The following is a 20,608-nucleotide window of genomic DNA, read 5'->3' as shown; positions in this document are numbered from 1 at the left end:
TATCCAAATTTTATATGGTTGGATAGATCTTGAAATTATCTTTCCAATGATATATTATAATATTAATTCCGAGCTATAACGAAAAAGATATTAATGAGATACAAAACTCTATCCAAAATTGACACCATTCTACTATTTCAGCCATATATTTTTATCTCAAAATATTTTAATATGATTCTAATTGGGTTGGAAATTAGAATTCAAGAGCATAACATATTATATGTCTTATTTGGACTTCTAGATCAAAAGATATGATAAAAACAAAATCCGTAAAAACTAATGTCCATCGAGTTTTATTTCGATTCGAATTTGGATTCTTTTCTTTATTTTTCGACTCTCTTTTTTCCTATAAACAGAGGTCGTATTTCCCCTTTTTCAATCATCAACTCTCATCAAGAATTTCTTGATTTTCTCTCTCTCTTTCTAGCCTAGTCTTTTACAAACACAATTCCTCATACATTAGCACTAGACACACCTAGCCAAGTCCGAAGTTGTCTTCGCCCTAGACGTGAAAGGTTTTAATTTCTGAGGGTTTGGTCCCAAATCTCTATTTTAATTATTTAATTTAATTCTTTGATTTTATTATTTTCCTTGAAGTTACTAACGTGTGTATTTTGTTATTAGAAAGAGATACGAGGTATCCAAGTAAGTGCTTTAATTGTTTTATTGATATTGAATTCATTCTTAGGTTATTATTTTGATTCCTAGTATCATGTTTAGGATTTTCCTAGTATCATGTTAGGATGGTTTCTTTAGTATGATATTTAGGGTAACTTTAATATCAAATATGACAATTGTGATGCTTCCTATATTCTTTCCTAATAGCATGTTAGTATCATGTTAGGGTTAAAGCTTTGATTTTTATTGTTTAGTGACGTGCTAGGTTTTGTTATTAATCTTGTTAGTATCATGCCTAGGATCTTGCTATTATTATGCTTTAATATGATTATTCTATGATTATAATTATTATTATGATTATTATTATTATGTTGCTTGATTATATTTTGTTATTGCTTGATCATGCCTTTTATGCTTGTTAAAGGGAATTCGTACTTGTAATCATGCATAATAAGATAATTAATAATCTTATTTAAGGTTAATTTGATTATAATTCAAGTGATCGCCAATAATAGATTTATTTGTGCATTATATTCAACCAACATAGATAAACTGGTTTAGGGTAAACCTATTGATTGCATGTTAGTCAAAAACACATGAATACGATCAGAATAAAGTAGAGGCCTATTATTAGGGCAGGTTCAATCTCTTTTAGATTGGATTTGTACCTTCATCCTCGAAATACCAGTCATGGTTTCAGACCTATTGGAGTTGACGATCTCTTGGATCGTTAAGGGGTGTAACCTTCACCATGTGAACGGTTTACAAGTTCCTAAAACTTGTTCGCGACTCTTTTGCTCTAGCTTCCTTCCCTTTGGACGCTACCGTACTTTTGTGTATGATAACAGTGGGGTTCAAGCTAGGGATAACGCTTGAAATATTCCCTACATCACCCCATGCCTAGTAGGAGGTGATTTTAATCTCTTGTTATGGTCTATGGAGAAAAAAAAAGTGGGGGGGGGGCTGCCTTTGTTTTCAATGAAGCCTCCATCTTGGGCCATACACTTGGCTACTGTAAACTAGGAGATTTGGGGTTTGTAGGGTACCATTACACTTGGTCGAACAATAGAGAAGGGGAGGAGAATGTGCAAGAAAGACTAGATCGATTTGTTGCAAATGATGAATGGAGAGATTGTTTCCCGAGCAGCTTTGTGACTTTCCTTGAAAAAAGGAAATCCGATCATCTTTCGATCCTACTGTGTATTAAATACCGTGTTCACGCCCCAAAGAAGAAGAAGAGGGTGAAATTTTTTTGCTTCGAAGAGATGTGGCTTCGTGAAGACTCTTGTGGTGACATAATCTGACAAGCTTGGGAAGGGGTGGTGACATTAATCAAAACATCAATCTTGCTGCTGCAAATTTGGGGGTGGGGTGGAGTAAATCTTATTTTTGGAAAAGAGATGGGCGATTGTAAGGCTACAATGGCAATGTTGATGGAAAAAAAATCCTACCTCGGAGACCATAGCTCAAAAGAAAACAATCGATGAGAGGATGGATGAACTTGAAGAAAGGGAGGAAATCTACTGGAAAAAACGAAGCAGGCAAGAATGACTCAAAAATGGGGACATAAATTCTTGCTTTTTTCACACAAAGGTAAAACAAAGGCGCAAAAGAAATCAAATTGTGAAAATTCGTGATGAGGCAGGAAACACTTATGTTGATGAGGATCACATTGTCGAGGTGTTTGTAAAACATTTCGATGACCTTTTTGGTGCTTCTCTCCCTGTTGAACAGGACAGTGTTATTGACAAAGTGAGCTCTTGTGTAATACCCCGTATTTTCATACATATTTTCCTAATTAATTAATTAGGAATTATTTTATAAAAAGGGTATTTTAGTAAATTTATTATTTGGAGCCAAAATAATATTTGAATTTTGGCGCCAAAAGTATTTTGATACCTAATCATTATTTTGGATAAGATTTATTATCCATTTATCCTATTTTAAAAACCGGATTATTTATATATTTTGGATATTTTAAATAAGGCAAAAGCTATATTTTATTATTATTTTAATAAGTCCGAAAATCCCATTTATTTAGCTAATAATTTCAGATTTTATTATGTATAAAATCTGATTTTATTAGTTAAATTATTTGGTGAATATTTAGTATTTTATTATTTAATTATTTATTACAATAAATATTATTTACACAATTATTTTTAATTCCTTAAAACTAGCAAAATATATTCCTAAATACTAAATAGGAAGGCCGAAAATATGAGCTTAGTAAAGCTCAATAATTTCGGCCATCCCATAAAGATTTTGGGAAAATATTTTGGTAATTTGTATTTTTAATTATCTCCCTTAAATCTTCTATTTTCCATAATTCTAATTCTCCATCTTTTTGATATCCAATTACTTGCCATTAATTTTTCTTAATTATTCCCCAAGCAATTCCAATTTCCTTAACATTTTTCATGACATACATACCTTCCACATTCCATTATACACAATCCCTTCAAATATCAAAACTTTCCTTAAATCTTTGCTCACTTCTCCAAGTAATCTCTTAAACCCTAATTACCATAATTCTTCCTACATTTTTCTACCATAATTCATGCTCATACTAGCCTATAAATACCCCTTCATACCTCTCACAATCTTCAAACCAATTCTCTTCTTTTTCTTCTCCTCAATTTTACACAAATCATCATGTTCATCTTAGAAGCTAATTTTCGGGACCTTATGGTCAGTTATTGGGGTAGTGACGTTTCACAAAAAGTTGTTCCGCTCAAAAAATCCTTGAGTTTAGGCTCAAGAATCACCCAATTCGGAGCTATATCAAAGGAGTTATAGCCTCTGAAAGTTCTGTCTTTTATTTCCTACGCAAATCCAATTCTTTTCTTCTCCTTTTCTTTTATTCAATTATTATTATCATGGGAGATTAATATAAAATTATTATGAGTATTTTTAATTATATAAAATCAGATTTTTATAATGTTCATGTTGAATTAATTTAAGAGGTTCATGTACATATAGTTGGGAGGGTTTAATTTAATTATTTGTGATTATTTGTTAACCTTATATTGATTAAGGTTATATTTATTTGTAGGGTGTTTTTGATCAAGCTACTTGAGAGTTATTTTGAAGTGTTGTTGGCTAAGTGAAGATCAAGGTACGTTAGGTGGCTAGATACCTTGAAAGTGATCGATTTGAATAACATGTTTGAATGATTTTATGATGAATTGAATTAAATTGAATTGAATTATGGTTGATGAACTAAAAGTATGTTTAAAGGATTGGTTTTAATGATTGAATTGGAGTATTGATTTTTATAACATGTTTTGATTAATTAATTTATTATTCATGTTTAAAAAAGATTGATTTTGAAAGTAAGTTGGATTTATGGAAAAGGAGTTTGGATTGTTTTCATTAAAGGTTGAATTATTGGATTTAAAAGAGGATTTATTGAATCATGGATTTATTATTATTTATGCTTTATAAGCATGTTGGTAATCCCACTATGCGGATTTGGTTTATTGATAAGGCCTTGGACTTTGCATGACCGGGTCTTTCCTCAAGAATAACCTTGTAACATAAGGAGACTAGCTTGGGGGGTGTGCACACTTGGGAGAGGAATTGGTTTTAATATGAGGAATTGGTTTTTTAAATAATTGGAATTGGTTTTATTGATTTTTGATATTGGAATTATTGAGAATTGGTTTTAAACCATGAGTTTGGAATTATTGGATTATTTATTGGAAATTGGTTTTAAAGCATGTTTGCGAATAAATTGAGTTTAATTATCTTGCACTTATCGTACTTAGCATATTTTTCTAACTCGTACTTCTTATTTGTTTTGGTTCGCCCTGTTTACCGTAATGGTAAGCAGTGTTGCTTATTTTCAGGTTGGAGTCAATAAATGATGCATTGGAGTCCCGGGATTGGTTTTCACTAAATTAGGAATTTGGTCTGGTATCTATTTGGAGTACTCATAACATTGGCTACTATTATGGTTATATTAATAAAGAAGAGTATTGAAGTTTGCGCTGCTTAGTATTGGTTTATTTTTAGTAAGTTTGAGTAGCCTTGCGTTTTCACGCGGCGGTAATACGCCTAAGTCTATCTCTACGGTATAATTATACGTATTATATTAGTATTTCCGTAGAGGGGGATTTGGGGGTGTTACAAAGTGGTATCAGATTTTCACAAAGTGGTATCAGTTTTCAAGGTCCTAAAAAGATTAAAATGGAATAGTAATTAAAATTGTGGGTAGACTTAAGAGGACATATAGGGCGATAGAATTTCGCATTTGTGTGTGAGTCAAAAGCCTTATTTTTACTTAAAAAAAACTATTTTTTTAATTGTGGAAAGATGAAGGAGAAAAGGATACTTGAGTTCTCTACGGAGGCCTATAATGGGTACGACTCTCTGTCTAGGAAAGGCTCGCCTCAACGTCGTAGGTAACTTTCCTGGGAGATGCGGGCTCGACCGTCCTTTAATCTTGATTCAAGTACATATTTATTATTTTCGAAAATAAAAAGAATTGAAATTGTTTGAAACTTGAGTATGCGTTTATGTGTGCATTAAAGTTGCTGTTAAAACACCTTAGAGTGTGGTCTAGAGGTCCGAATTTTTGAGTTAATACCCATGGTTGAGTAATCTTGAGTTATGTTTGGTTGAGTTATGAATTGCTTATTGCAAATGGATTTTGAATTGGATTGTTTGTGTGATTTGACACTTAATTAATTGTTTTCCATGTATATGTGAAACAGATGAAAATGATTGATGCAATGAGATACCAATATTTTGACATTCATTACTTGAAAGATAGTGGAGTCACAGTTAGTGATTTCATAACTGGAATTTGTACTTTGGCCTTGACCCTTTATGAGAAGAATGGTGAGGAAGTCTTGACCTAAAAACCTTGGATGGTTCTTCTAGCCTTGGCCCATTTGCCTAGAATTAAGAAATACCAACCTCTCTTTGACAAATATGGGGATGTGATTAAGGAAGACGGAATGTGGAATGAGAAGCACCATCATGAAGGGAAGTGGTTAGCAACTATGTCTAGCCTTAAGAGGGACTTGCACTATGTGGAGCGCAAGTATGAACCTAAGAGGAAAGTTGTGAAAATTCCCACGATCCCAAAAGATCGAACCTTTGGACCTAATGACCAAATGTACTTCTTAAATGCCCAAGTACCTTTTTCATACCCAAAGAAGCGACATGAGTATGTGGAATCTAGTGATGAGTCCGTACCACCTCTCGGTAGGAGCAAGCATTACCGTTCTCTTAGCCAATCTTTGAGCTCTGAATCTTCAAAACATTCTAGCCCAAAATCCCATTTCCATGTTGCAAAAAGGCCCAGAACTCGTTCTCAAACTGCAAAAGAAAGAGCCTAAAACCCCAAAGCTTCTTCAAGCCAACCTTGTGGGGATGTAAGCCCAACAAAAAGCCCAAGTTACACTCCTGCCCCAGACAGAAATATAAGTAAATCTGGGTCAAGCTCATCAGGCCTTATTCCAAGCTATAGTGGTTATAACCCAACTCTCATGGCTGAACCAAGCATTAGAAGTGATGATCCGGATTATGATCCTATTGAAGATGGTTATTCCCATAGTGTTATTTGATTGTTTTTTAACTATGTTTTTGTTTCATGTTTCAATAATTATCCTAAGTGACAAGGTTGTATTTTCATTAATTATTAATGAAATAAAATGAATTATTTGAAATTTCTCTATGTTATTAAGTGAATTAAATGCTTATATGAGTAGAACTTATTTTGATTTCCAAGTGTAATAATCATACCCAGAAATTATGTCTCCAAGAATGAGGGAACATTAAAGGAGTAAGCGCACTGGTTCCAAAGTTGGAAAGGTCCTTAAGCAGTTGACCCAAATTACTGAGAACATCACGAAGGTGGTGAACAGGGTACACCGAAATCCTGAGCTTGATGCCTATAGTGAAGTCTTTAAGAGGGTAGCTGCAGCTAAACCACCTATTTACTTGGGAAAAGAGGACCCAACCAGCCTTAAGAACTTGATTAGGGAGTTTGACAAGCTGTTTGATGCTATCAATTGCCCAAGCGAGCTGAGGGTGAACAATGGAGTTTACTACTTGAGGGAGGAAGCTGACTTATGGTGGGCCCAAAGAAAGGATGAGTTGCTGAAAAGACCAAACTTTGGGTGGGATGAGTTCAAGGAAGCCTTGAGAGAGAAGTTTTACCCTTCCTACCTTAGAACGCAGAAGTGTATGGAGTTTACCAACCTAAGAATGGGAAACATGTCAATCAGTGAATACTACAACAAGTTCATTGATTTGATGAGGTTTGCCTCGGAAGTAGTCCCTACTGAAACCATTAAGGCTCAAAGATTTGAGCAAGGCCTAACCTTGACCCTCCAAGGGAAGCTAGGGGGAGTGACTTTTGAGACCCTAGATGAAGTTTGTGGCCGTGCAGCCCATCTGTACGGAATTAAGGAAAGGGAGATGGAGCAGGTGGGAGAGAAAAGGAAGAACCCAGACTCTTTTCACGGGGGTGAAAAAAGGTACAAGCCTAATGGAAATTACCAAGGGAATTCTGGAGATAGGAGGGACAACAATGAGAACTTTGGGAAGGGGAATGGGGACAGTTATCCAACCATAAAGGGAATGGGAACCAAATTGGTGAGAAGCCCAAGAGGAAGTATTTCTGTAAGAGGTGTGAGAAAGACCACCTAGGGAAGGACTGTGAGGGAAACCCGGTAACTTGTCGTTACTGTCAGAAGTTGGGACACCGTGAGTTTGAGTGTTTCAAGAAGGAAGCCGATGTTAAGTCTGGGAAGGTGAAAGAGTCTAGTGCACCTAGTAAACCACCTCAGTCTAGTGGACCTACAACCAAGGCTAGAACCAGTAGCGGTGCGGGAGGTGCCCCAAAGGGTCGTGTGTTCATGATGAATAATCGGCAGGCTGAGTCTGCTAATGATGTGGTAATTGGTGTTTTATTTATAAGTTCTTTTCCTGTGAAAGTCTTGTTTGATTCAGGGGCGTCACATTCTTTTATTTCTAAGGAAGTAGTTGGGAGTCTCGGGTTAGAAAGTCATGAGTCAGTTTCTCTAGATGTTTCTATTCCGTCTGGGGAAGTGAGGAGTTGTTCAAGATTGGTTTTTAGTGTGCCTATTTCCATCTCTGTGGTAGAGTTTCTGGCTGATTTGATCGAGTTTGACTTGAATGACTTTGATGTGATTCTGGGTATGGATTGGTTGGGAAAGTATGAAGCAAAAATTGATTGTGCGGCTGAAAAGGTCACCTTGACTAGCCCAAGTAAGACCAAAGTGGTGTATAAAAAGGAAGGGAAAAGTTCAAGGTTGAGAATTGTGTCTGCAATGCAACTACAGAAGCTGGTTAAGAAGGGTTGTCCTTTGTTTTTGTGTAGTGTTCAAGAGGTTGAAAGTGAGGAAAAGAAAGTTGAAGAGGGTATTCCTGTTGTAGAAGAGTTTCCAGATGTGTTTTCGGATGAGATTCCTGGTATGCCACCAGTGAGGGATGTTGAGTTCACTATCGATCTAGTGCCTGGAACTTGACCTATTTCTAAGGCTCCATATAGGATGGCTCCAGCTGAGTTGAGGGAGTTGAAGACCTAGTTAGATGATTTGTTGGAGAAAGGTTATATTAGGCCTAGTTCATCACCCTGGGGAGCTCCAGTATTGTTTGTGAAGAAGAAAGATGGAAGTATAAGGTTGTGTATAGATTACCGAGAGTTGAACAAGGTGATGGTGAAGAATAAGTATCCATTACCAAGGATCGATGATTTGTTTGACCAGTTGAAAGGAGTAGGGGTATTCTCAAAAATAGATTTGAGATCGGGTTATCATCGGTTGAGAATTGCAGAGCAAGATATTGCAAAGAGTGCTTTCAGGACCCGTTATGGTCATTATGAGTTCACAGTTATGCCATTTGGTTTGACCAATGCACCTGCAGTGTTCATGGACTTGATGCATAGGATTTTCAGGCCATACTTGGATAAGTTTGTAGTGGTGTTTATTGATGATGTTTTGATATATTCAAAGGATGAAGAAGAGCATAAGGAGCATTTGAGACAAATGTTGTCATGTTTAAGAGAGCATCAGTTGTATGCCAAGTTGTCTAAGTGTGAGTTTTGGTTGGAGAAAGTAGCATTTTTGGGCCATGTAATTTCCAAGGACGGAGTTTCGGTGGACCCAAGCAAGATTCGAGCTGTGAGTGATTGGCCAACCCCAAAGAATGTGTCGGATGTAAGGAGTTTCTTGGGTTTAGCAGGCTATTACAGAAGGTTTGTGAAGGATTTTTCAAGGATCGCGAATCCCATGACAAGTTTTATGAAAAAGGAGCATAAGTTCTCATGGATCCAAGAGTGTGAGGAGGCATTTAAGATCTTGAAAGAAAGGTTAACCATAACACCTGTGTTGGCTTTGCCGGATGGGAGTGATCCATATGACGTGTATAGTGATGCATCGAGGTTGGGATTGGGATGTGTGTTGATGCAGAATCGAAGGGTGATTGCGTATGCCTCGAGAAAATTGAAGGTTCACGAATGGAATTACCCAACCCATGATTTGGAGTTAGCTGCAATAGTGTTTGCCTTGAAGATTTAAAGACATTACTTGTATGGGGTGACTTGTAGGATTTTCACAGATCATAAGAGTTTGAAGTACATTTTCACCCAGACGCACTTAAATGGGAGACAGAGACGACGGTTGGAGTATATGAGTGATTATGCATTGGATATTCAGTATCATGAGGGAAAGGCTAATGTGGTTGCAGATGCTTTGAGCAGAAAGTCAGAACATACGGTGAATGTGATGGTAGTCCCAGATCAGTTGTGTGTGGAATTTCAGAAGTTGAACTTGGAGATGATGGAACATGGTGAAGTGGCTAGGATGTTGAATGACTTTGTGGTTTAACCATCCATTTATGATGAGATAAGGGATAGTCAATTGGAAGATGAGAAGTTAAAAGCAATTAAGAAGAAGATTGATGAAGGGCAAGTGTTGGATTTCACCATTGGTGATGAGGGAAGCATTCGTTTTAAGGGAAGATGGTGTGTGCCGCAGAATCGTAGTGATTTGAAGCAAAGATTTATGAAAGAAGCCCATACTTCTCCTTATTCAATGCATCCTGGTGGGGATAAGTTGTATAAGGACATGAAAAAGACTTTTTGGTGGCCCAATATGAAGAAAGAAGTGGCTAAATTTGTTGCTAAGTGTTTGACATGTCAGAAGGTGAAGATTGAGCATCGTAGGCCTCAAGGAAAGGTCCAATCCTTGGAGGTGCCCAAGTGGAAATGGGATTCGATTTCTATGGATTTTGTGGGAGCTTTGCCAAAGACTAAGGCAGGAAATGACACTATTTGGGTGATAGTGGACATGTTGACCAAGTCAGCAGCGTTCATACCCATGAGAAGTACTTGGACCATGGATCAGTTGGGAAGAGCTTATGTGAATTTTGTGGTGAAGTACCATGGGGTACCCACATATATCATTTCGGATAGAGATTCAAGGTTTTTGTCCAAATTTTGGCAAAGTTTGCAAAAGGCGATGGGAACTAAGTTGTTAACGAGCACAACATTTCATCCTGCGACAGATGGTCAGACAGAAAGAACGATTCAGACATTGGAGGACATGTTAAGAGCTTGTGTGATGGAGTATCAAGGGTCTTGGGAAGACCACTTAGATTTGATAGAGTTCTCTTACAACAACAGCTACCATGCAAGCATTGGGATGGCACCATTTGAAGCTTTTTATGGTCGAAAGTGTAGAAGCCCAGTATGTTGGAATGATATAAGTGAAACTATGGTACTTGAACCAAAAATGATTGAGGATATGGTGAAGCAGGTCAAGTTGATCCAAGAAAAGATTAAAGCAGCCCAAGATCGACAGAAAAGTTATGCTGATTTGAAAAGGAGGGAAGAGGAATATGAAGTAGGAGAGAAGGTTTTGTTAAAGATTTCACCCATGAAAGGTGTGATGAGGTTCGGGAAGAAAGGAAAATTAAGCCCAAAGTACAAAGGGCCTTATGAGATCATTCACAAAGTGGGAAAAGTGGCTTATAAGTTGGATTTGCCTAACGAGCTTGAAAGGGTTCACAATGTGTTCCATGTGAGCCAAATCCGAAAGTATATTCCTGATGTGACACATGTGTTACAACCAGAAACCATTGAGATGGATGAGAATTTGACTTATGAGGAAAGACCAGTAAAGATTCTTGACTCTAAGGTCAGGAGCACAAGGAACAAGGATGTGAGCATTGTGAAAGAATTGTGGTCAAATCAGAAAACTAAAGAGACTACATGGGAAGCTGAGGCTGATATGAGGAAACGTTACCTAGAACTGTTTGCCTAAGGTAAGTGGTCGAGTTACGGGGGCGTAACTCCTTTTAAGGGGGGTAGAGGGCGATAGAGTTTCGCGCGTCTACTTTTCGAGTCATTTTTGAGTGATTTCGAGTCTTATTTGAGTTGAGTTGGAGTCTTGAGTCAAGTTAGGATGTGCATAAACCAATAATTTCAAAATGATCTTTGTTTCTTTTGACCAAGTTTCGGGTCGAAACTTATTTTAAGGGGGGTAGACTGTAATACCCCGTATTTTCATACGTATTTTCCTAATTAATTAATTAGGAATTATTTTATAAAAAGGGTATTTTAGTAAATTTATTATTTGGAGCCAAAATAATATTTGAATTTTGGCGCCAAAAGTATTTTGATACCTAATCATTATTTTGGATAAGATTTATTATCCATTTATCCTATTTTAAAAACTGGATTATTTATATATTTTGGATATTTTAATTAAGGCAAAAGCTATATTTTATTATTATTTTAATAAGTCCAAAAATCCCATTTATTTAGCTAATAATTTCAGATTTTATTATGTAGAAAATCTGATTTTATTAGTTAAATTATTTAGTGAATATTTGGTATTTTATTATTTAATTATTTATTACAATAAATATTATTTACACAATTATTTTTAATTCCTTAAAACTAGAAAAATATATTCCTAAATACTAAATAGGAAGGCCGAAAATATGAGCTTAGTAAAGCTCAATAATTTCGGCCATCCCATAAAGATTTTGGGAAAATATTATGGTAATTTGTATTTTTAATTATCTCCCTTAAATCTCCTATTTTCCATAATTCTAATTCTCCATCTTTTTGATATCCAATTATAATATTTTCTTTCCATTCATTTTTCTTAATTATTCCCCAAGCAATTCCAATTTCCTTAACATTTTTCATGACATACATACCTTCCATATTCAATTATACACAATCCCTTCAAATATCAAAACTTTCCTTAAATCTTTGCTCACTTCTCCAAGTAATCTCTTAAAACCTAATTTACATAATTCTTCCTACATTTTCCTACCATAATTCATGCTCATACTAGCCTATAAATACCCCTTCATACCTCTCACAATCTTCACACCAATTCTCTACTTTTTCTTCTCCTCAATTTTACACAAATCATCCCGTTCATCTTTGAAGCAAATTTTCGGGCACTTATGGTCAGTTTTTGGGGTAGTAACGTTTCACAGAAGTTGTTTCTCTCGAAAACTCCTTGAGGTTAGGCTCAAGAATCACCCAATTCGGAGCTATATCGAAGGAGTTATAGCCTCTGAAAGTTCTGTCTTTTATTTCCTACGCAAATCCAATTCTTTTCTTCTCCTTTTCTTTTATTCAATTATTATTATTATGGGAGATTAATATAAAATTATTATGAGTATTTTTAATTATATAAAATCAGATTTTTATAATGTTCATGTTGAATTAATTTAAGAGGTTCATGTACATATAGTTGGGAGGGTTTAATTTAATTATTTGTGATTATTTGTAAACCTTATATTGGTTAAGGTTATATTTATTTGTAGGGTGTTTTTGATCAAGCTACTTGAGAGTTCTTTTGAAGTGTTGTTGGCTAAGTGAAGATCAAGGTACGTTAGGTGGCTAGATACCTTGAAAGTGATCGATTTGAATAACATGTTTGAATGATTTTATGATGAATTGAATTAAATTGAATTGAATTATGGTTTATGAACTAATAGTATGTTTAAAGGATTGGTTTTAATGATTGAATTGGAGTATTCATTTTTATAACATGTTTTGATTAATTAATTTATTATTCATGTTTAAAAAAGATTGACTTTGAAAGTAAGTTGGATTTATGGAAAAGGAGTTTGGATTGTTTTCATTAAAGGTTGAATTATTGGATTTAAAAGAGGATTTATTGAATCATGGATTTATTATTATTTATGCTTTATAAGCATGTTGGTAATCCCACTATGCGGATTTGGTTTATTGATAAGGCCTTAAATTTTGCATGACCGGGTCTTTCCTGAAGAATAGCTTTGTAACATAAGGAGACTAGCTTGGGGGGTGTGCACACTTGGGAGAGGAATTGGTTTTAATATGAGGAATTGGTTTTTAAATAATTGGAATTGGTTTTATTGATTTTTGATATTGGAATTATTGAGAATTGGTTTTAAACCATGAGTTTGGAATTATTGGATTATTTATTGGAAATTGGTTTTAAAGCATGTTTGCGAATAAATTGAGTTTAATTATCTTGCACTTATCGTACTTAGCATATTTTGCTAACTCGTACTTCTTATTTGTTTTGGTTCGCCCTGTTTACCGTAATGGTAAGCAGTGTTGCTTATTTTCAGGTTGGAGTCAATAAATGATGCATTGGAGTCCCGGGATTGGTTTTCACTAAATTTGGAATTTGGTCTTGTATCTATTTGGAGTACTCATAACATTGGCTACTATTATGGTTATATTAATAAAGAAGAGTATTGAAGTTTCCGCTGCTAAGTATTGGTTTATTTTTAGTAAGTTTGAGTATCCTTGCATTTTCACGCGGCGGTAATACGCCTAAGTCTATCTCTACGGTATAATTTTACGTATTATATTAGTATTTCCGTAGAGAGAGATTTGGGGGTGTTACATCTTGTGTTTCCGATGATATGGTAGCAATGCTGACCGAACCTTTCACAAGTGAAGAAGTCTATAACACATTGAAACAAATGCACCGTACCCCACTAAAGCCCCTGGACCCAACGGTATGTGTGCACTCTTTTATTAAAATGTTTGGAGTGTGGTTAGGAGTTATGTGATTGATAAAGTTTTAGATATTTTTAATAATGGGGGTGGTATTGGTTTTATTAATCAGACTTACATTACATTAATTCCAAAAAAGAAAGATTGTGAGTCTCCTCTTGATTATAGACCAATATGTTTGTGCAATGTCATCAATAAAATTGTTGCGAAAGTTCTCGCTAATAGACTGAAGATTGTCCTTCCTGACATTATTCACGGGTTCCAGAGTGGTTTTGTTCCCGAATGACTAATAACCGACAACATTCTTGTGGCTTATGAGTGTTTTCATTATCTGAGAAAATAGAAGGGAAAGTGGAGCATCTTGGGCTCAAACTTGACATGAGCAAAGCTTACGATAGAGTGGAATGATGCTTTTTTGGAGAATATGATGATTAAATTGGGCTTCCCGGATGCTTTTGTGAAGTCGATTATGAGGTGTATTAAAAGTGCCTCTTTCAAGATCTTAGTGAATGGGAAGCCTTCGAGGGGTTTTCTTCCATCAAGAGGGCTTCGGCAAGGCGATCCACTATCCCTATTCCTTTTTATCGTCTGCGCGGAAGGTCTTTCCACTCTTCTTAGAGATGCCGAGAGCAAGAAACTTATTCATGGTGTGAAAATTGGGAAGAAGGTTGAACCGATATCACATTTATTTTTTACGGATGATAGCCTTCTCTTTTTTAGGGCAAGTGAAGATGAATTTGAGAATGTGCTTGATATCCTTACCACTTATGAAGCTGCGTTGAACCAGAAATCGATTATGGAGAAATCCGAAGTGTCCTTTAGTCGAAACATTGATCCGGAAAAGAAAAATTTGCTTCAATCAAAGTTATCCTTTAAGGCCGTTGATGAACATGACAAATACCTTGGACTCCCAATTTACATTGGAAGTTTAAAAAAAAAGAATTTTCTCAATCATTCAAGATCGGGTTTGGAAAAAGCTAAAAGGGTGGAAGGAGTGTTTTCTATCTCAAGTGGGGAGAGAGATTTTTATTAAGTCTATTGCACAAGCAATCCCGAATTATGCAATGTAAGTGTTTAGTCTCCCTTCTAGCATTATCAATGAAATTGAAAAGATGTGTCACAATTTCTTTTGGGGCCAAAAGAAAAATAAACGTAAAACAGCTTGGGTGGCTTGGGATAAAATGATTTTCTCAAAAGCTGAGGGAGGAATGGGACTGCGTGATCTTCATATTTTTAACAAGGCTATGTTAGCTAAACAAGTATGACGTTTGTTAAAAAATTCGCAATCCTTGGTGTCAAAAACCCTTAAGCAAAAATACTATCCAAATTGTGATCTTATGGCTACTAAGGTTACTGCCAATGCTAGCTTAACATGGAGATTGCTCATATCTACTAAAAACTTAGTCTCGAAAGGTGCAAGAAAATTGATTGGTAATGGTGCTACCATAAATGTTTGGAATAATACATGGATTCCCTCTTTACCCAAATTCTATGTTCTAAAAAGACATCAACCTACTGTTGATGTTCCTGCTTATGTGAGTAGCTTGATTTGCGACGGTGAGTGGAATGTAAGCTTTCTTAATTCTCTGTTTCTGCCTTGGGAGGTAAAAGAAACCATCAAAATCCCGATTTCTCGCTTTGGAGATGTTGATTCTTCGTCATGGCATCACACTAAATCTAGGGATTTCTCCGTTCGAAGTGCTTATCACCTTGATCGCGAGACAAAAAAATCAGGCCTTACTTCTACATCTGCTCCTCAGCAAAAGACCCTTTGGTCTACTCTTTGGAAGCCAATTTGCCACACAAAATTAAGCACTTTGGGTGGAGAGCCCTACACAAGGCTGTTCCTGTTCGACTCAACCTTAAAAAACGAGGCATTACTCTTGATGATATATGTCCTTTGTGCGGTGAGGTCCCCGAAGACATCTGCCATGCTATTCTCTTTTGTGAGACTGTGAGGTGGATTTGGTATTTATCTCCCCTTAGATTGGTTGTTGGTGATGGCAACTCCTAATCTTTTCTTTCCTGGTGCAAGGCAAAAAGGGAAATAATAAAAGATAAGCTGTGGTGGGATAATTTTTAGAGCTTACTTTGGGATATTTGGCTAAGGAGAAATGCTTGGCTATTTGAGAATAAAAAAATTCAGGTGGATGAGATTCTGAGAAAAGCATTTGGCATCATTGGTGAGTATGAGAAAGCAAACACAATCCTTCCCACAGATTTTACCTATAAGCCAGTTACTCCCCAAAGATGGCTTCCTCCTGCTGCTGGTCTGTACAAACTGAACACGGATGCTGCAATTTTTGCTGATGAGGCTGTTGGATTGGGGGTATAGCTTGTGATAGTGTGGAGATGTGATGCTAGTAGCTACTTGCTGCAAAATTAGGGGCTCTTTTGAAGTGGATATTGCTGAAGCTATGGCTGCTAAACACAACCCTGGAATTGCTTTGGAAAGCTCAACAAAATCATCTTGGAGTTTGATAATCTCAAACGGATTCAGCATCTGAAGAGCAAAAAGCAGGACACCTACTACTTTGGTCGTGTTTTAGCTCACATCCTTCACTTGCAAAGACATGTGTGTCTTTTGATGCTGTTCATATTGGTAGAAAAGGCAATGGAGTTGCACACAAGCTTGCCCAGATTAGTATGAATTATGTTGTTGTGCTTGTTTTGATAGAAGAAGTACAACCTGATGTAATTTCTGCTCTAGTTGCAGACTTTGTTTCGATTTAATTTATTATGTTCGTTTTCTGTCAAAAAAAAAGTCCGTACTGCGTTATTTCAGATGCATCTTACAAAGATACCGGGTCCTGACGGTATGTTTGCAATTTTTTTCCAAAATATTTGGGATGTTGTTGGTAATGATGTAATTGGGAAAGTCTTGAATATTTTGAACAATAATGGTGATGTAGGCGCTATAAATAAGACTCATATTGTTTGAATTCCGAAAAAAATATTGTGTAGAAATTTCTTTTGGGGTCAAAATGGAGAGGAACGGAAATATAAGGCTTACAGTTCTAGAACTGGTGATGTGTATGACTGGAGCTCTTTATGTAAAGCGGAAGTTCCACCTAAAGTTAAAAATTTTGCGTGGCATGCAATCAATAATGGGGTGGCTACTCAAGCAAATCTAATTTCCAGGGGAATGAAAATTGATCCAATTTGTGCTTTATGTGGTGAAGAACCTGAAACCTTTCTTCACGTGCTCGTTTTGTGCAGGGATTCAAGGATGATTTGGCACCTCTCTCCACTCAGGCTGGAGGTGGGAAATTAAGTTGGCAAAAATTTTAGTGAATGCTATGGTTCAGTAAGAAGCAAGAATAAAGACCATCGATGGTGGAATATTTTGTGGAGCATTACATGGGGTCTTTAGTTACGGAGGAATGCTTGGATATATGACGGAAAGAAGAAAGAGTTCGGGGTTCTCATTGATAATGTTGTCAGTCTTGTTGGTGAGTTTGAGAATATTTTAGAAGCTAGTAACACTTGCATCACACCTCCAAAAATTCCTGATCGTTTTTCTGATCCTAGGACTGGCGTTATAAAGGTAAACTCTTATGCTGCGCTGTTTAAGGATGGGAGTGTAGGCTTTGGAGAATTGATGAGGCAATGCGATGACGATGTTATTGCTACTATTTGCTTACTTTTGCGGGGGGACTATAATGTGGATATTGTAGAAGCCATGGCATTATGACACGAATTGTCAATCTCTATTGAGTCCAGTTTCCAGGTTCTTTGCTCGGAGACTGACTGCTTCAAGCTGTACAGCAGCCTAAAAACTGCTACTGTAGGTCCTATTGGTTTTGAGTTGGTTGTTGATGACATTTTATAGCTTAGGAATTTTTTTCTCATGCACTTTTTCCTTTGTTAAGAGGGAAGGGAACCGCGTAGCGCATAATTTAGCTAGATTAAGTAGTAATTTTGAATGTCTAAGGGTTTAGATGGAAGAAGTTCCATCTGATTTGGTTGATCTTGTATTAACTGACTTCAAACCTCCTTCTTTTTAATATATGCTTGTGGTGGTTTTTCAAAAAAGAAAAATTGTCTTAATATTGTTAGGGTTTGGTGAGTCCAACTCACCGCGGAAACAAACCCAAAAAACAAGACCGCACTTGCAATAAATAAAATCATAAACATAATTAACTTAATGACAAGATTAAGATAATAATTATACTTTTGACACGTGCTTCGCCCGACCTCGAGGGGCTCTTACTTCGAAAGATAGCCTCGAAATTACGACGACCTCCAACGGAAGTCCACCCACAACTCGAACACCCCTAGGATCCAATGCCTTGGAGTTAGCAAGGCCCGACCTGAGTTCAAAGGTTTTCACAATGGTGATGCCTTTTTCAACTCTTGAGTTCAAAGGTTTTAATGGTGATGCCTTTTTCAACTCTTATTCAAGTGCTTTTCCCAATACCCCAAGTTGGGTATTTATAGGGAAATGCAAGAGTGTGAAAAGCTCTCCCATCAATGTGGGAGAATTTGATTTTCTCATTTTATTTTAAAGCTAAAATAAAATTAATAATCAAACTAATATTAAATCAACAAGTGGCAAGCTCATAAGGAAGAGTAGGTGAGGACCATTTCGGGGAGGGGGGCCAAAATTGCCCCCCACTTTTACTCCCATAACCGGCCACCTCTCCATTTAGCCTTCCAATTAGCTTCAGCCATGTGGCAGCTCACTTAGGCACCCACGGTACCCTTGTGGGCTGCCACGGTGCAGCTGTGAGGCCTCAGCCCAGCTCACCTCGCACCTAAAATGCGGGTTGCTGGCTGCCTCGGCCTAGCAAGCCCCGCACCAAGTGTGCGGGCTGCTAGCTGCCGTATGCTAGCACAACCACGCACACTAGTGCGGGCTGCTAGCATTTGCCGCGCCCCTAGAACTCGATTTTCCGATGCTAGGGGTATTTTGGTCATTGTTAATTTATTATTATTTTAACGTCTCGTCTTTTTACTATTTTCGATTTGCCTTCCGACGCTCGGTTTCGACGCTCCAAGCTCGAATTTTCGGCGTCTAAATATTATTCACTCGGTCGACTTATTAATTAATTCCTGATTAATTCGTTGCTTCGGCTCGTTAGTTGCTTGGGTGTGATCCGAAGGGTTTAGTCAAGATTAAGCTGTAATATTCATTATGCATTAATATTACTGATCAGAAGCGGCCTCCATCCAGGCATTCTGATCACTTGGCCTCACTGAAAAATTAGCTTTCGAATAATTCTGAACCCCCTATAAGAATAATACACTTGTTTGAAGGACACCATTCCTTTCAATATCCCACTTGTCCTTCTGAACAAGTGTGCTTTTTAGTGTATAGCCCTTTTCCTATGTCGCTTAATACCTCTTCATGAACTATAAGGTAAGATTTATTTGTCATCCTTATAACGTCCAGAAGTGTTTCTCGATTCCGAGTCCGACTGTCAATAAACAAATGATTTCTAAAATCCATCCGAGCACAGCCATGCATTTTACAGTCTCGCTCTTCGAGAGGCCTTATAAACAACAAAGACATCTTCCCTATTTTTAATAGGGGACATTTCTAGTCTTTTAATGTAGCTTCTTTTACTAAGAGGACCTAGCCGTCCGTGTGATGCCGTTATAATCCCCTATTACGGCAGAAGTTTGACAATCATCAAAGCGGACTAGTACTCAAACAAGAAAGTTCACAATACTCATGGTCAAGGAAAAAGGTTTTGATAGCAATAATGAGAAGTACACTTATGACGATTTTTAATTTCTTAAAGTATTCTCATAGGTCGATCCAGTATGGTTCTAAACTAATACCTGTGTAAATGATTTATGACAATCATGTCCTTGGCACAAGAAACGGTTCTATAAATCAAACTACATACTAATCTCAAATGGCCATTAATCGTCCATCGTATTAAATGACCTCGATTAGGGATAATTTTCGATTATAATATTTAATGTTCACTTAATATGTGTTTCCTTACCAAGACTAGTCTTGATACCCTATTTTAAATATTCCAAGAATCGAATAGACTCATTATTTAATCCTAAACCATAATTAAATAACAATCGGATTGATAAAATTGCATGAAATTTTAAATTACTCCAAAACATGAATGGTTCATCTTATGATAAATGGATTTTACGAATGTTTTAAGAGTAACACTCTTTATAAAACATTTATAGAAATCACACCCATATCTAATATGCTTGACTTCTTTCATGTAATAGTAAATGTTGTCATTCACTTATTGCATAGGTTTAGTTATAATTATTTTGCTAATCTTATCATCTTCATTACTGATCACTTTCATAATAAGATGATAAAATTTGATAGTGCCATGGATTATATGTGATTTAGGATTTATTGTCCAAGTGATGACTCCCACTCATTTTCATGATTAAGATCTTCAACTTGACAACCTACAATCATTTACGTTCAACAACAAAGTTTCCATAGAACATCTTCTTTATTATCGCCATTAAGGCAACAATATTCTCAACATATATTTTAGTAGACTTCCTAAAGATGCTTTTCTTGGGTTTCACTCCAAACGACTCACAATGATTTGGGATACCCTAATCACTTGTGATCATGGAAATTTACTTTAAGTTCTCGCACATTACACATGGATGCACATCCATGTTACCATTCTCAATCCACGACTCATTGTTAGCTCGTGCTTATAAACAGCTTCCTTGTTAAGGATTGTGCTTGCAACATCAATTCTCAAATTGTATTTGTTTCCACAAGTCAAGAACTCATCCTGTTACTTATCCAAGTACTTTGGATGTTCTTGGCCATAATCTAACGATCTATTACATAGATTTAGGTTGATTGGTACTACATATGTACTTCACATGCTCTAAGCATGTAAGTCGTGCGACGATTTCATATCATAGTGTACATGATGGATTAAGTTGCATAGTAATTCTCAATCTTATTCCATCCACGTGAAATTTTAGCTCATTCAGTTTCACTGAGTCTTGCTAAACTGTTTT

General features: G+C 36.4%; 1 protein-coding gene and 1 pseudogene across 1 annotated transcript; both read left to right on the top strand.

The window, feature by feature from the left end:
- Positions 1 to 7,160: 7,160 nt before the first annotated feature.
- LOC110733649 lies at positions 7,161 to 13,919 on the top strand (annotated as a pseudogene).
- Positions 13,920 to 14,102: 183 nt separating this feature from the next.
- On the top strand, positions 14,103 to 14,666 carry LOC110733640. Its single transcript, XM_021913718.1, has one exon. It carries the CDS (start codon positions 14,103 to 14,105, stop codon positions 14,664 to 14,666), a length of 564 nt encoding a protein of 187 aa, XP_021769410.1.
- The last annotated feature ends 5,942 nt before the right edge of the window (positions 14,667 to 20,608 follow it).

The sequence above is a fragment of the Chenopodium quinoa genome, unplaced genomic scaffold (assembly GCF_001683475.1).
Source record: "Chenopodium quinoa cultivar QQ74 unplaced genomic scaffold, ASM168347v1, whole genome shotgun sequence".
NCBI lineage: Eukaryota > Viridiplantae > Streptophyta > Magnoliopsida > Caryophyllales > Amaranthaceae > Chenopodium > Chenopodium quinoa.
The sequence above is the reverse complement of the archived record's forward strand: the minus strand, read 5'-3'. Positions and strand labels throughout refer to the sequence as shown.